The 15,269-nt window shown below is 46.1% G+C and overlaps 1 protein-coding gene across 1 annotated transcript in view; it reads left to right on the forward strand.

Annotated features, from left to right (window-relative positions):
• GALNT14 (polypeptide N-acetylgalactosaminyltransferase 14) overlaps positions 1–14,965 on the forward strand; it is a 193,982-nt gene extending 179,017 nt beyond the window's left edge. The window contains exons 12-15 of the mRNA XM_054023906.1: positions 525–608; positions 1,721–1,865; positions 13,415–13,534; positions 14,226–14,965. Coding sequence (XP_053879881.1) covers positions 525–608; positions 1,721–1,865; positions 13,415–13,534; positions 14,226–14,384 — 508 coding nt within the window. The 3' untranslated portion in view covers positions 14,385–14,965. The remainder of the gene's footprint in view (positions 1–524; positions 609–1,720; positions 1,866–13,414; positions 13,535–14,225) is intronic.
• Positions 14,966–15,269: the final 304 nt, after the last annotated feature.

Consider the following 15,269-nt stretch of genomic DNA (forward strand, 5'->3'; position numbering starts at 1 on the left):
ATTAAATAGCATATATTAAATATTTTCTTCTTATAGCAGCCTGTTCGTCCTTCAATCTCAAAGCACTGTACAAAGGTGGAGAAGTATCATTAGTTCCATATTACAGACAGGGAAACCAAGGTATAGAGAAGTGAAATGATTTGGGGGAGGGATAGCTCAGTGGTTTGAGCATTGGCTTGCTAAACCTAGGGTTGTGAGTTCAATCCTGGGGCAATAAATCAGTACTTGGTCTTGCTAGTGAAGGCAGGGGGCTGGACTTAATGACTTTTCAGGGTCCCTTCCAGTTCTATTAGACAGGTATATCTCCATATATTTATTTATACGGCATATTAGTGGCAGAGTCAGGAATAGAAGCCAGGTCTCTTGACTCCCAGTCCTGCATGTTATTGGCTTGGTACATATACAAACCTTTTCTTCCTCCCTTGTGACTTGGATCTGATCTTCGTGACTCAGATTTGCCTCCGTATGTAACATCTATGTGTTCACTGCAATTATTATAACTACGTCATGTTTTTCCCCCACAGCATCCAGAGCAGACTGGAACTGAGGAAGAGCTTGAAATGCCAGACCTTCAAGTGGTACCTGGAAAATGTTTATCCAGAACTTAGGTATTGGCCAGTTATTATATTCTTCTTCATAAAGATTCATCACCAGGTGATTGGTATGTGACCGATACGTCACGGATCTCCATTTTCACCAGTGCTTTCATGTTCTGTGGGAGAGGGGAGAACTCAGAAATCATCATTGAGAACCTTTTTTCAGGAAGTTGTTCTCTGCCTGTAGGCAACAGCAGATGCCTGAGGTCTGCTGAGCCAGAGCTCATCTCACTGTGTCTCAGGTTTTCTGCTAAAGTTGTTTTCTTAGCTACTTTCAACTGGCTCCCCCACAGGCACCAGAAGTGCCCCAGAAGCCATTGCAGCAATTCCCTCAGTGGCTACCATCAGCCATCTTGGGAAATGGTGCAAAGGATTCTGGAGATGCATACAGGGACCGGCTGGGAGTGATTGAATGTGGAGTCGGAGAGGGAAAAAGACTGAGAGTTAGGCTTGATCTATACTAAAACGTTCAGTCGATCCAGCTACGTTGCTCAAGGATGTGAAAACTCTACGTCCCGGAGTGACGTAGATAAACCGACCTAATCCCTGGTGTAGAACGCACTAGGTTGATGGAAGAATTCTTCTGTTGACCTAGCTACCACCTCTCGGGGAGGTGGATTACCTAAGCCAATGAGAGAACCCCACCCATCAGCCTAGGTAATGTCTACACTGAAGTGCTAAAGCGGTGCAGCTGTGCTGCTGTAGCACATCCCGTGTAGATGAGCTCTTACTGGATAGAGCTTTCTTCATACAAAGAGGCATTGCACTGAGAGAGAGACTAGTGGGCAGCTGACTTTGAGGTTCTCTCACACTTGTGAGTCAAAGACAGACCTTTAACAGGCACCCAATTTATTTCTGTCTGCTGTATTTGCCGTATGCCATGCTCTCAGTCTATCTCCTGTAGTGATGCCACATAGGAATGCTCAGTCCATTCTGAGATACCTGTTCTGCAATGGAAATATCCGTCCTCTGTAATACGCATAGTGACTCATCACTGTGATGGGCCTTGCAGTTCTTCGTTTCAGAAACGAATCCATCCAACTAGGTGAACAGCCTCACCTTTCTCTGAATGCCAGGCATGTCTACAGCAGGTACTGTAACATCATCTTGGGTTATTTTCCCAGGATTCCTGAGGAATCACTGTATCAGTCTGGAATGATCCGGCAGAGACAGAGGTGTCTGGAGTCCCAGAAGTCTGAGGATCAGGAGTTCCCCGTCCTCAGCTTAAATCCCTGCATCAGCAGCAAAGGTGTGGCAGCAGTGGCACAGGTAACTGTTTTAGGCCTGCCCCTCTAATACAGATGAAAGGAAAGCTGAGCTACACATCAGAGTTCACCTGGGATCTTAAAGCTGATCCGTCAGGGGCCCTGAGCCTCCAGTTTATGGGGGCAGATTTGCCCGCATAGTCGGCTGCTGGAAGATTGCCCCCTGCAGGGCAATCTCTGAGTGGCACTGAGTACCACTTCCCTTCCCAGTGGTTGGGAAAAGAGGGTGGAGGTGTGACGAGGGACTCCTGATCATCCCCAGTTGCCAATCAATCAATCAATCAAAATCACTTGGGGCCATTGGCAGTCCCTGTCAATTGCCGCAGCCACCAGGCGACTAGCCCTGCAACCAGACAGCCCCAGACTTAAGTGAATGCAAAGATGACCTAAGACCACCTTTGCCCTAACCCGCCTTTCCTGAGCTGCACTGAGCACTCTTCATTGGCAGCTCAGCTCACCCTGCTTTTCACATGCAATTCAAATGCAGAGATCAGAGGAAGAAAATGAGAACTATAATTTCCCCTCATCTTTCCGACCTATTTACTCCTCTTTCTATTTCAAAATGTACTGAATTGCGATGGTATTTATAACTTCATAGTCTGCATTCATTCAATATTAAATTGCCCATTAAACTAGCAAGAGCTTAATGAGCGTGACCTCATTTATTTTTCAAATTCTCACTGAGAGAAGAAATATGCAACATCAGTCAGCATGTGTTCTCTGCTCCAGATTCTCAGATACATTTGAACAGAAAGGGTGATCTTCTGCTGAGGTCTTTGGACTCAGAAGATCTGGGTTTAAATCCCATCTGTGCCACTGTCTTCCTGTGTGACCTTAGGCAAGTCATTTAATCTCTTCAAGGCTGAGTTCCCCCTCTGTTAAACAGGGATAATACACTTCCCTACTCCACAGAGGTGCTATGAAAACAAGTTCATTAAGGTCTATGAGGTGCTCAGATACTCCAGTGACTGGAGGGGGAGGGATAGCTCGGTGGTTTGAGCATTGGCCTGCTAAACCCAGCGTTGAGAGTTCAATCCTTGAGGGGGCCATTTAGGGATCTGGGGCAAAAATCTGCCTGGGGATTGGTCCTGCTGTGAGCAGGGGGTTGGAGTAGATGACCTCCTGAGGTCCCTTCCAACCCTATGGGAGCTGTACAAATAGATAGTATGCAGCTGTACACTTATTTGTGCACACAAATGCAATAATTGCAGCTCTGTCTACACTGTGAGCTAGGGGTGTGTCATAGGGAGTATATACCCCATGCTGGCCCTGCAGCCAAGGGGTTAAGTACTGCTGGCCCAGGCTGATTGGCTGCTTCACAGCAGCTGTGGAATAAAAGAACTGGGAGGCATTGGGGCAGGGCTGCTGCCAGAGGAGTGAGCAGACTGGAGAAGGAAACTCCTGCCAGCAAGCTGGTGAGGAGCCTTGCAGAGTCCACATCCTGAGAAAGGACAACTGGACCAACAGGCTGAAAAGCCTATGGGAAGGTAGGAAGGAGCTCAGGGTGCAGCAGGAAGAGTTGTAGAGGCCCAATTCTTCCTGTTTGGCTTAACGGTGCTGAGCTGCAACCTCATGGAGTGGGCAGTCCTGGGTTCCCCTACTAGCCCCTGAGAGACTTAAGAGCTGAGGGAGAATCCAGACCCCTTGGATACCAGGACCAGCTAACCCCACCAAGGATAAAGAGAAAACCACATATTCCAGCCAGACTGAGTGAACTCTGGTGCAACACTCTACGTGGCCAAAGGAGGCACTGTTGCATCAACGCACCAGCCCGCATGGTGGGATTCCCCTGCTTGTGTACACATACTCATGCTAACTCTCATCAGGCAAGCTTAAGTAGAAGTGTAACTACAGTAGCACAGGTAGCAGCAGTGGAGGCACAGTTAACCTGCCAGTACCCATGCTACCATGTCTACACTGCGATTTATGGTAGCTGGTGCGAGTATGTGTACATGTGCAGGGGAACCACACCTCTAGCTTGTAGTGTAGACATAGCCTAAGTGTGTGGGGGTTACACATGCACAGTGGGTAATTAGTCACATAAGTGACCAACAGTGGCTATATTGCTGCAGAATTACCTAATTTGCATGTGCAAACGAGGCCTGCCATTGTATATGCATTTTACCTACCATTCTACATCTCTAATACATGCAAAAAGCCTACTTTTCTGTACCGTTAAATAGACAATGGCAAGTTGGATTCCAGGTGTTACCCCAGAATTTCTGTCACAATTTTTATAGTATAACAGTCACATTATCCTGGTTTTAAAAATATTTTTCTTTTGTTTGCTGCTGTGTAGAAGTTCCACACAAACAGCAGGGAAAGGCTTAACCAGAGCTGGCTGAAAAAATTCTCTCAGAAAATGCGGTCTAGTCAAACCTGGAATTTTCAATGCATTTTGATGCCATTTTCAAATTTTTCCAGTTGGGAAAATCAGAATGAAAAATGTTGCTTTAAGCCAACATTTCAAAATGAAACACCATTTGCAATGTCATGATATTTTGAATGAAAAATGACGATTTCATCATATCAAATTAACATTTTTGATCAAAAGGAAACATTTTTGTTTTAACATTTCCGATTAGATACTTTTCAGAATTTTTTGTTCCACAACATTTTTTGACATTTTGACTTCCCGCTCTGATTCAAGGTGCCAAATAGTTTCAAAATGTCAAATTTTCCTGTGGGATGAAAATTCCATTTTTTTGTCTAGCTCTAGGACTAACTCTGCAGAAAACAGTGAAACGGATGATACACAAAATAGTAACAAATGCACAAAGCAAACAGACAAAAATAGAAAAAAAAATGATTTCCAATCTCTGGCAGTTGCAGTGATCTTAGGTATTATTTGTAACTAAAGTAGGTAGACACAAAAATATGCTTTGTGAAGTTGACAGTGTTCCTTCATAGTTTAGATATCACAAAAAGTTGGAAATTACCGTATTCTGTCCCTTAAGGCTATCTGTACACTACGGATCCTGACAGTGGCACTGTCTGTACTGTTACAACTGTGTTGCTATAAGATCTCCCATGTAGCCACTCTTTGCCAGCAGGGGAGAGCTCTCCTGCCAGCATAATTAAACCACCCCAATGAGCAGCGTTAGCTATGTCGGCAAGAGAACATCTCCTGCCAACATAGTGCTGTCCACACCAGCACTTTTGTAGGAGAAACTTGTGTCAGTCAGGGGTGTGTTTTTCACGCCCCTGACCGACAAAAGTGCTAGTGTAGGTAAAGCCTAACTGTGTGCATTGCCGTTGGGACTGCCATTAACAGATCGCAAAATATAGACTAGGCAGTAATTCAAAATCCTGCTTATGTGCATTGATGGCTGTAGAAAACAGTGCGGTTCCTGTCAATTATATCCTATCATAGTTGAATCCAATCTTGTTTAATCAAAGCTTGATTATTTGGAAAATGGGTTTACCCAAAACAAGGGTGTGTTTCTCAATGTGCACCAAATCCATTGCAAGGCTCCTGTCTGTCCAAGACCTTTCCCCATGAGTATTAGGGCTTGTCTATACTTACCGCGCTGGTTCGGCGGCAGGCAATCGAACTTCTGGGTTCGATTTATCACGTCTAGTCTGGACGCGATAAATCGAACTCAGAAGTGCTCCCCGTCGACTCCGGTAATCCTGCTCGCCGCGAGGAGTACGCGGAGTCGACGGGGGAGCCTGCCTGCCGGGTCTGGACGGGGGTAAGTTCGAACTAAGGTATGTCGACTTCAGCTACGTTATTCACGTAGCTGAAGTTGCGTACCTTAGTTCGATTTGGGGGTTTAGTGTAGACCAAGCCTTAGTAGTAGTATATTGGTTACTAATTTGCACTTCCATGGCTCCTTCCATACTATGCTCTCAAAGGCCTTTGCAAACATTAATGAATTAAAAGCCAGATCCTCAGGTGGTATAAACTGATGAAGCTCCATTGACTTCAGTGGATCTAGGAGCTAGGCAGAGTTACACCTTTGAGGATCTAACCTTAATTCACACAACACCCTTCTGATGTAGTGTAGTATAATGCCTATTTTAGAGGTGGAGAAACTGAGGCACGGACAAATTTGTCACGTGATAATTAAGCCCCTTTGAAAATGATGATAACCATGTGTTGATTTGTCACAGTGAATCAGTGGCAGAGCCAGGAGAGTCCAGGCCGCCTCCCTCTTGGGTCCCATCCCTCCCACCCTGCATTGTGGCGTTCTCCCCTCTGGTGAGGAAGGTGTAGCATCACTCCCTGCTGAGTCCAAGGATGCCAGACCTTAATTCAGCTGTGTGGAGGGAGTTCTGTGGAGTAGGACTAGATGCTGATTTCCCAGGGCTGAGTGTGCTGTCTCTACAGTGCTCCCGGCCAGAAGCTTGGTATTTTTCCATCTTGTGTCTCATTTATTAAAGGAATTGATTGATTTAGCTCTTCACCAGTAAAATGCATTAGGGAGTAAATAATTGATCATAATTTTGCCCTGGATCATCTAATGAAGATGTCACTGGTTGGCTTGTGCATTTGTTTTCTGTTGTAATGGAGCATCAGTTGATATTAGGCTGTGCAGGAACCTTTTTGGAATAGATTTCTGACTCTGGGATTCATTTAATAAACCCATTAATCATTAGCAGTTCCCGGCAGCCTGACATGCTTGAGAACAAAAATCAGAAGCCTCTTAGGCCTCGATACACTTGAGCACGTCATCGGCAGCAGCAAGATGACTGTGCGTTAGGAGAGGGAAGCTGCCATTCTCCGACAGAACAGTGTGATGCTGCGTCATTGCGTCCAAATGCGAGGGAACTACAGAATGGTGACCTGACGTGGCAGCTTTGTCCCAAAGTTCGTGGTTCACTGCTAGCCATCTGAGGGGAGGACTAGTACTACAAAAACTGTGGATCCACCAAAACTTTCAGGGTCTGAAAAACATCAGAACCATCCCCCCTCACAGAGTTTTCCTCCTAAATCTTTGCTCTGCCTCTCAGACTCTTCCTCTCTCTGTCCCTCCTGAATGAGCTCCTTGATCTTCCTTGCCCGCGCCCCAATGAACTCTGCCTCCTTGCTCAATCCAACCTCACCTGATTAGAATTTTTGATCTTCCCCATTGACCCCTCCTGGATAGACCGGCCGGTAGTGAAGAGACTCCCTCGTACTTAGGACTTAGGACCTTCTTGGACCACTGAATCCAGGTCCCCAGGATCCTACTGTAATCCTGCTAAATGCAGTGGTCCCAACTCTGAGCTGTGCCTCTCAGGGTGCAAGTGGGGGGAGCAAAGATGACTTTAAGACCTCAGTGTTTGCCCAAAGGGGTGCTCTAACTTATTGCAATTTTGAATGAATAGCTGAGAGCAGAGCACTCTGCTCATAGCGCCTCCCTTTCCCAGCATGCCATCTCCCACTCTTGCTGCTTCCCTGGCATTCCCCTACACTGGATACTGCGACAGGGGTAGTGCAGGGCCACTGAGTCACACACTTCCCAGGGAAGGGCCCTACACCTGGTATATTCACTGTTAGGCCAACTTAGCTGTGACTTGATGGTGGATCAGTCACAGCAGAGAGGCAGCAGCCTAGTCCAGAATTGGGGCCAATAGATGTGGAGAATTAAGGCAACATCTACTTATTGAAAACACATGCTGTGGCTTATGTGGCAAAATAGGGACTGGAGAGCTAATGGAAGTGTTGAGAGCAGCTCTCCTTTCACCTCACTTGACTGCATTGGCATGTTCAACACATCTTCTAAAGTGGCCCCTGTGAGGCTCTTGGCATTTAATATCAGCCTTCCCGGGGGACTGCAAATAAAGGCTAGTACTTTAAAATTGTGGCCTTAGATGGACTTGGTAGAGGGTAGCACACAAAGGATTCATAGAATCATAGAACTGGAAGGGACCTTGAGACGTCATCTAGTCCAGTCCCCTGCACTCATGGCAGGACTAAATATTATCTAGACCGTCCCTGACAGGTATTTGTCTAACCTGCTCTTAAAAGTCTCCAGTGATGGAGATTCCACAACCTCCCTGGGCAATTTATTAAGTATACTATTGCACTGCCCCTGCTCTGGCCATGTGAACTTTTTAAAACAAATTAAAAACCAAGCTGCTCGCTGTACTGGGAGACAGTGTAATGTAATAGTTAGAGTAGGTGACTGGAAGTCAGCCGACCCTGGGAGTTCTCACCCCTGCTCCAGTGTTGGTGCCCTAAGTGATATTAGTTGAGACATGTCACCTCTCTGTACCTCAGCTTCCCTCTTTGTAAGATGGAGATTATAATACCTACCTCACTGGGGCATGAGAAAAGCTGATCGACTAATAGCAGTGAGGCATGTGGAGAGCCTTGGATGGATGGGCCTATAGAATGCTAATTATAATGTTACATTGAGTTATTAATTATTCATATTAATAAGATAATAAACTGAGATCATCTCAGGCTTCTCCACGAATGATTTGCTTTAACCCTTCCTTACCTTGTTCCTTCTCCAGCCTCAGGGCACAGCTGCGCTCTTGTATCTCAATGGTAGACCCTCTCTAGGCTTCCCGCATTATCTAGGGCTTCCAGCTGGCTGCTCTCTGATTGGCTGAGAGGCGTTCTTTTTATATGTCAGCCAGCCTACACTAAGCCGAAGGTGACGATTTAAAATCATGTTGTTAATTCATAACGACGCTGAGTAGCAGTGACAGATGCCTCCTTGAATGATGTTAAAGCTTTGAAAAACAGTCCCACATCTCAGCTGGAGTTAGTATAGCTGGGATTTCGGAGGAAAGCATTTAGCACATGGGGTGCATCACCATTTATTGTGACCAGCTTGTGACCCTCTCTGCTCTATCCAGCCCCCTCTCCCCCCCACTAACAAACACAATTCCACCATCTTGTAACAAGAGGCTGGCTTGTCTTTGAAAAGCTGTAACTGTAGTCTCTGCATCAGCTCATGTCTACTATCACATCCCATCCGTGGTAGGCCCTCAGCCTGCAGAGTGGCCTCTTCTGGACAATCTGCTGCCTTTACATCTGGTACATTCTATGGGGACTCCCCTGTTCAGAGCTATCCCAGAATGCTCTGCGCACCTCCAGCCCTAGGTCATATGAGAGTTGAAGCTTGTACTCAGCCCTACTGTGTACCTACCTTTACCTGATCCATTAAGAACCTGAGGGAAAGATAAAATGGTCTATTGTGAAGAAGAAGTAGGTATACTTACCTGAAATGATCCAAACAAGGGTTGGACAGGATGGGATAAAATAAGAACCCACATAGGCCTTTGTCCACACCCATATTTCAAAGCAAAGCATATTGCAAGTTCAAAAGTGTTCAGTTCACTTTATTTTTTCCAGTATTTTTCCTTTTCTTGCACCTTTTCAGCACTAGGGCTGAAAGTGAAAGTGCCATAATGCCACGAGAGAAGCGGTTCTCAAAGAGTCTGATTTTTTTTTTTTTTTTTTAGTTGACTTCAGCTCAGGCTGTGGGAGATCATCAGGTCTAAAAAGTCAGGCCCATGGAGTTGTCTTGAGATTTCCCACCTGATATTCAGATAGTTCAGAGGGGCTTCTGAACATTTACGCCCTTCTGTGAGCTCAAATCAGCCTCTATACCCGATGACTGAAGCATAGCTAATGCAATGCCGATTTTTAAAAATAGCTCCAGAGGCAATCCCGCCAATTACGTCCGGGTAAGCCTCTCTTCAGTACCATGCAAACTGGTTGAAACTACAGTAAAGAACAGAATTATCAGACACATAGATGAACACCGTATGTTGGGGAAGAGTCAACATGGCGTTTGTAAAGAAAAACCATGCCTCACCAATCTATTAGAATTCTTTGAGGGGGTCCACAAACACGTGGAGAAGGGTGTTCCACTGGATACAGTGGACTTGGAGTTTCAGAAAGCCTTTGACAAGGTCCCTCCCCAAAGACTTTTAAGCAAAATAAGCAGCCATGGGATAAGAAGGAGGGTCCTCTCATGGTTCAGTACCTGGTTAAAGATAGAAAACAAAGGATAGGAATAAACGGTCAGTTTTCACAGTGGAGAGAGGTAGATAGTGGGATCCCCCAAGGATCTGTACTGGAACCACTGCTATTCAACATATTCATAAATGATCTGGAGGGGAAAAAGGAGAAAACAGTGAGCTGGCAACATTTGCAAATGATACAAAATTATTCAAGATAGTTAAATCCAAAGCTGACTGCAAAGAGTTACAAAGGTATTTCACTGTACTGGGTAACTAGGCAATAAAATGGCAGATGAAATTCAATGTTGATAAATGCAAAGTAATGCACATTGGAAAACATAATCCCAACTATACATACAAAATGATGGGAGCTAAATTAGCTGTTGCCACTTCAGAAAGAGTTTTTAGAGCCACTGTGGATAGTTTTCTGAAATCATCTGCTCAAAGTGCAGTAGTGGTGAAAAAACCTAATAGGATGTTAGGAACCATTAGGAAAAGGATAGATAAGACAAAATATTATAATGAAAATATATAAATCCATAATATGCCCACACCTTGAATACTGCATGCAGTTCTGGTAACCCCATCTCAAAAAAGATACATTCGGATTGGAAAAGGGCAACAAAATGACTAGGGGTATGGAACAGCTTCCATATGAGGAGAGATTAAAAAACCCGGGACTGTTGATCTTGGAAAAGAGACTACTAGGGGGGGATATGATAGAGGTCTATAAAATCATGAATGGTGTGGAGAAAATGAATAAGGAAGTGTTATTTATGCTTTCCTATAACTCAAGAACCAGGGGTCACCTACTGAAATTAATAGGAACAGGTTTAAAACAAACATAAGGAAGTACTTCTGCATGCAGTACACAGTCAACCTGTGGGACTCATTCCCAGAGGATGTTGTGAAGGCCAAAAGAATAACCGGGATCAAAAAAAGAATTAGATAAGTTCATTGAGGATAAGTCCATCAATGGCTGTTAGCCAAGATGATCAGGAATTAGGGTGACCAGATGTCCCGATTTTATAGGGACAGTCCCAATTTTTGGGTCTTTTTCTTATATAGGCTCCTATTACCCACCACCCCCGTCCCAATTTTTCACATTTGCTGTCTGGTCACCCTATCAGGGATGCAACCCCATGCTATGGGTGTCTCTAAACATCTGACTGCCAGGAGCTGGGACTGGATAATAGGGGATGGATCACGCAATAGTTGCCCTGTTCTGTTCATTCCCTCTGAAGCAGCTGGCTCCAGCCACTGTTGGAAGACAGGATATTGGGCTAGATGGACCATTGGTCTGACCCAGTATGAGCATTCTTATGTTCTCTCATTACCAATCCAATCCTTAAAAAAGGGGGCTTGGATCATGATGACTTTGAAACTTGTTCTTATTGCCCCTCTCCTTCCCCCATCACAGTTTCAAACCGGTTGAGGATTCCCTATTGTGTTGCTGCTGTATAAACCTGTTTATAAAGGGCTCATGTCTATGGCTTTACAAAGAGTAGTGGATGAGCGTCTCATCACGGGGGTCACCCGTTCCATATTGCTAAATGGGAGGCTAGTCCCGTTTAGAGGGGAGGTGTGTAAGGAGGTGGGGTTGCAGTATAGAAAGGAGCTCCTGGTGTGGAGAAAGCTGAGACTCACTGGAATAGTACATTTTTCTAGTAGTCCAGTTGAAGCCAATGGGGCTATTGGTGTAGTAAGGTAATACTCTGTGAATCAGTGGGGGCCCAGAGCAATGACTTGGAGGGGCAAAGTTAACTTCCCCCAAAGTTAGGCATGTTCAGAGCCATGGTTTGGGCTTGGGCCCACCTTCATTTCAAAGAAGAATTGGTTAAGAGGGTGACGTCAATTTTCAGAGCAGTTTATGGGAGGTACAGACGCCAAGAACAGGTGTTGGATTTGGCCCCGGGGGCTTGATTCTTGACAGATGCAGGACTAATTTGGCACACAATTTCCCAGGCTGGTAGCTTGCACAGCAGCTGACAGCACGTACGGTAGAATGTTTGGAATTCAATAGCTGTAGGATGAGGTGAAGTCTGACAAAGAAAAAAGAGCTGCCAAAAGGCCCTTTGGGCGCAGTATATGTCTCCAAAATGCATGCTTCTTGCTTGTGCTGAAATTCTGGGCAATTCTCTCCGACAAGCCTGCGGGCAGCCTGTTTAAGCAGCCAGCTTTGATTTCTGTTAGAAGATGGTGGACACTGGTCCTAAGAAGCACAAAAATGTAAGGCAAAGTGTAAAGTCTTTGTAAGCTTGGGCCTTTTGTACCATGCACGTTTTTCTTTTTAGGTGGCTAAATGCCGAGATCAAACAGAATTTATATGCCCAGGAGCTAAAAACCTGTTGCTGTCTATCTTCATATCAAAGGGGTTAGAACGGCTGACCATATTGTGTTGCAATATTGAGGGAAGAAGGTGTTCTCTCTCTATAATAATGCAAACTAATGCGGCCTGAAACCTTTACAAATCAAAGTCAATGGGAGCTGCAGGTGCTGAGCACCTCTGAAAATCTGGGCATTCATTCTCCATTAATTCCCTTTGCATTAACAAAGCGTTGCAGGGCTTCATGAAGCAGCCTTTCCATCTTCCAATACCAGCCTGGAAGTCACTGCTCCCAGCACTGGAGGCTTCTCCACTGACCCACTTCAGTCTAGCGCTTCTCATATACTGGGTGATCTGTAAACAGCCGCGGCTCCTCCCTGCTTCTCTCTAAGTCAGCATCAGCTCCCTCACACCTCTCCTGTCTTGTTGCCTCCCTCCCACCTCTCCTGTCTTGTACACCTGGTTAACATATACATAGAGGCAAGCAATGGATGAGACCTGAATAAAAGGAACCCTGCCCAGAGAGGGAAACGTTCCTGGGAGAAAGCTTGCCACAAAAACAGCGAGGGCATTAATGGGCCAATAACTACTAGCACACTCGACCCTCCCCTCTAGGGATAGCAGTAAGTCCCATTGAAGCCAACAGGAATTCCTCCTGAATGGGAGGGGGAGCACCACCCGACCCAGGCATCTCACGCTCCTATTACTATCTATTTGGCGGTCATGAAACAGGCGCTGTACAAACATAACAAAGAGACAGTCCCTGCGCCAAATAACTTACAACGTAAGTAGAAAATGAAAGACCACAGTTGTCTACAACAAGCAGAGGGGGTGGGAGAACCACAGGGAAATGATAAGATGATACTGATCAGCATGAATGACATGGTGGCAGCGCACCATAATTAGTTAATAATGTGTGTGACCGCTTTAAACCTTTGGGGCTCCCTTCTGCACCATTGGCATCAGGGGGAATTTGGCCATTGAACTGTATGGGAGCTGGATCAGACCCAGGTGACTAGCAAAATCTGCTACACCTCATGTCCTCCTCCTCACCCCAGCCACACCATAGGGGAAGCATCCTATCCCACTTAAAGGAAAGGGCACCATTTCTGTCTCTCTTCCTCTACTGGAGAGAAGGGATCATCTTTTCTACCGCTATTGCCCTCACCCCTCATTCTCTTTGAGCCCCTCCCCTCACAGGGCCTTTTCCCAGCAGCTCTCCCTAGGTCTTGAGACTGTTTCGTTTCCACCTTTCAGGGTGAAAGGATGCTAAAAAATGAGTTTGATTTTGTCCTGGTTTCTCCTCTCTCTCCTTCCAGGAATGGACGTACACATACAACCATCAGGTCCGCCAGCAGCAGCTCTGCTTGTCAGTGCACACCCTCTTCCCGGGCTCCCAAGTGCTGCTGTCACCCTGCAAAGAAAGTGATGGCAAACAGGTGAGTCTTTGATTGATCTGTTGCTGTCTTTGACAGCCCTGGAGTCCTGTTTATCCCCAGAGCAGGTAGAGCACTGGCGATGGCAGTATAAGGTTCCCCCACATCATCCCACCAGTGCGTTCTGGGTCCTGGAGATACTGCGCTAGCAGCAGTGGAGTCTCTATGGCCCGTTCAATCCTTGGCCTCTCAGTTGAGTGTGTCAGTGAGCATGGCTCTTAGTGCCGCTGGCCATGAGGACATAGCCCATTAGAAACCCAACTGAAACCAGCAGCTCACTGCACACAGGCTGCCTGCCAGCCATCAGATGCTACCATGTTTCAGGAGTTAATGTCCTGGGTGGCGTTTGAACCACTGACCTAGAGGAGAAAACCTTTGTTGATGTATTATTTTTTGAAGCCTGGAGGCTAGGAAGAAGCTACCACCTAACATGAATACTGCTGACAAGGATTGTGAAGTGTCCTCAGTGACTTCAGTAGGAGCTGTGGGTGCTTAGCGTCTCCTAGGACCAGGGCAAGCAGAATCGAATGATTTCGTTGTTTAAATATCTTCTGCCATCTCCTGGTATTTGCTGCAGCTTGGGTTGAGCCAGCAGTATATCTAAAGGGTGATTATTGTTATACAGCTGTTGATACTGCTAGCGCCAACCCCTGAGCCCTCACTCATATCCCTCTTCCCATGTCTTCCTGCACAGCGATGGGGTAAAGTTGGTTCTCATATTGAGCACATGGCCTCGCGCTTCTGCCTGGACACTGAAATGATGGGGGACACCAACGAGAGCACCAGAGAGCTCGTCATCAACCCTTGTGAGAGCACGGCCATGAGTCAGCGCTGGGACATGGTGATGTCCTGACCGCCTATGGCAGTCATCGAGCAAAACCAGCCACGAGAGCTTCATCGGAAGCAGCCATGGCACACAGCAAAGGCTGTTGGGAACTCAACAGCAAAACCATTGGGCGCCCTTGTTCATTGTGAGGTGGGAGCAGGAGTAAAAAAGGGTTAGGCGGGGGAGCTCCAGGTTGAAGAAGGGATGTCAGCTGTGACCTGCAGTTAGTGGCCAGTTGGGGTGATAGAGTCAATGAGTACACACAACCAATCCCTAAATGTCTTTCAATAACACTGAGTCCTAGCTGAGGCCTGAGGACAGCCCTACTGAAATACGATGTGTACAGTATTTATTGTTTTACTGCAAAGATGGAAACTTTGGTGGAAGAGCCTTGGAGAGAAAGTGGAGACCTGGACATAATGAGACACGTGTCTAGTTGGCCGCATGGGTGGCAGGGATGCTGGTGGGTGGGGGAAGGAGATGCTAAAGGGAGACAAAAATGATTGCCTGGGAGACGAGCGGAAAATGCCAAGTAATCTTTGCACTTTTCATGAATGTGAATGAGCTTGACTTCTGCAGGCAGCTAGAATGAAGCTATATTGCACGTTCCTGTTTGTATATAGTCTGTACACATGGTGTACAGAGAGCCCATGCTGTCATCTGATGCGTGACACCAGAATTAAGATGACGAGGTAGGGGGATTGCACTGCTCTCCAGGCATGGAACCCAGCAAACCACGCTGTGGGGGCCAAATATCTGAGCGCACTAAATCTACAAATCTTTCTGACAACATGAGGGGAGCAATAACACTGTTACTTCTCCTGTCTGAATGGCCCGGGCAAGCCAAGATCATTGAGTATTCCCCATTAACCTCAATACATGTCTCGTGTTTCACATCTGGCGTAACTCAAA

Source organism: Malaclemys terrapin, chromosome 3 (genome assembly GCF_027887155.1).
Source record: "Malaclemys terrapin pileata isolate rMalTer1 chromosome 3, rMalTer1.hap1, whole genome shotgun sequence".
NCBI classification, from domain to species: Eukaryota; Metazoa; Chordata; order Testudines; family Emydidae; genus Malaclemys; species Malaclemys terrapin.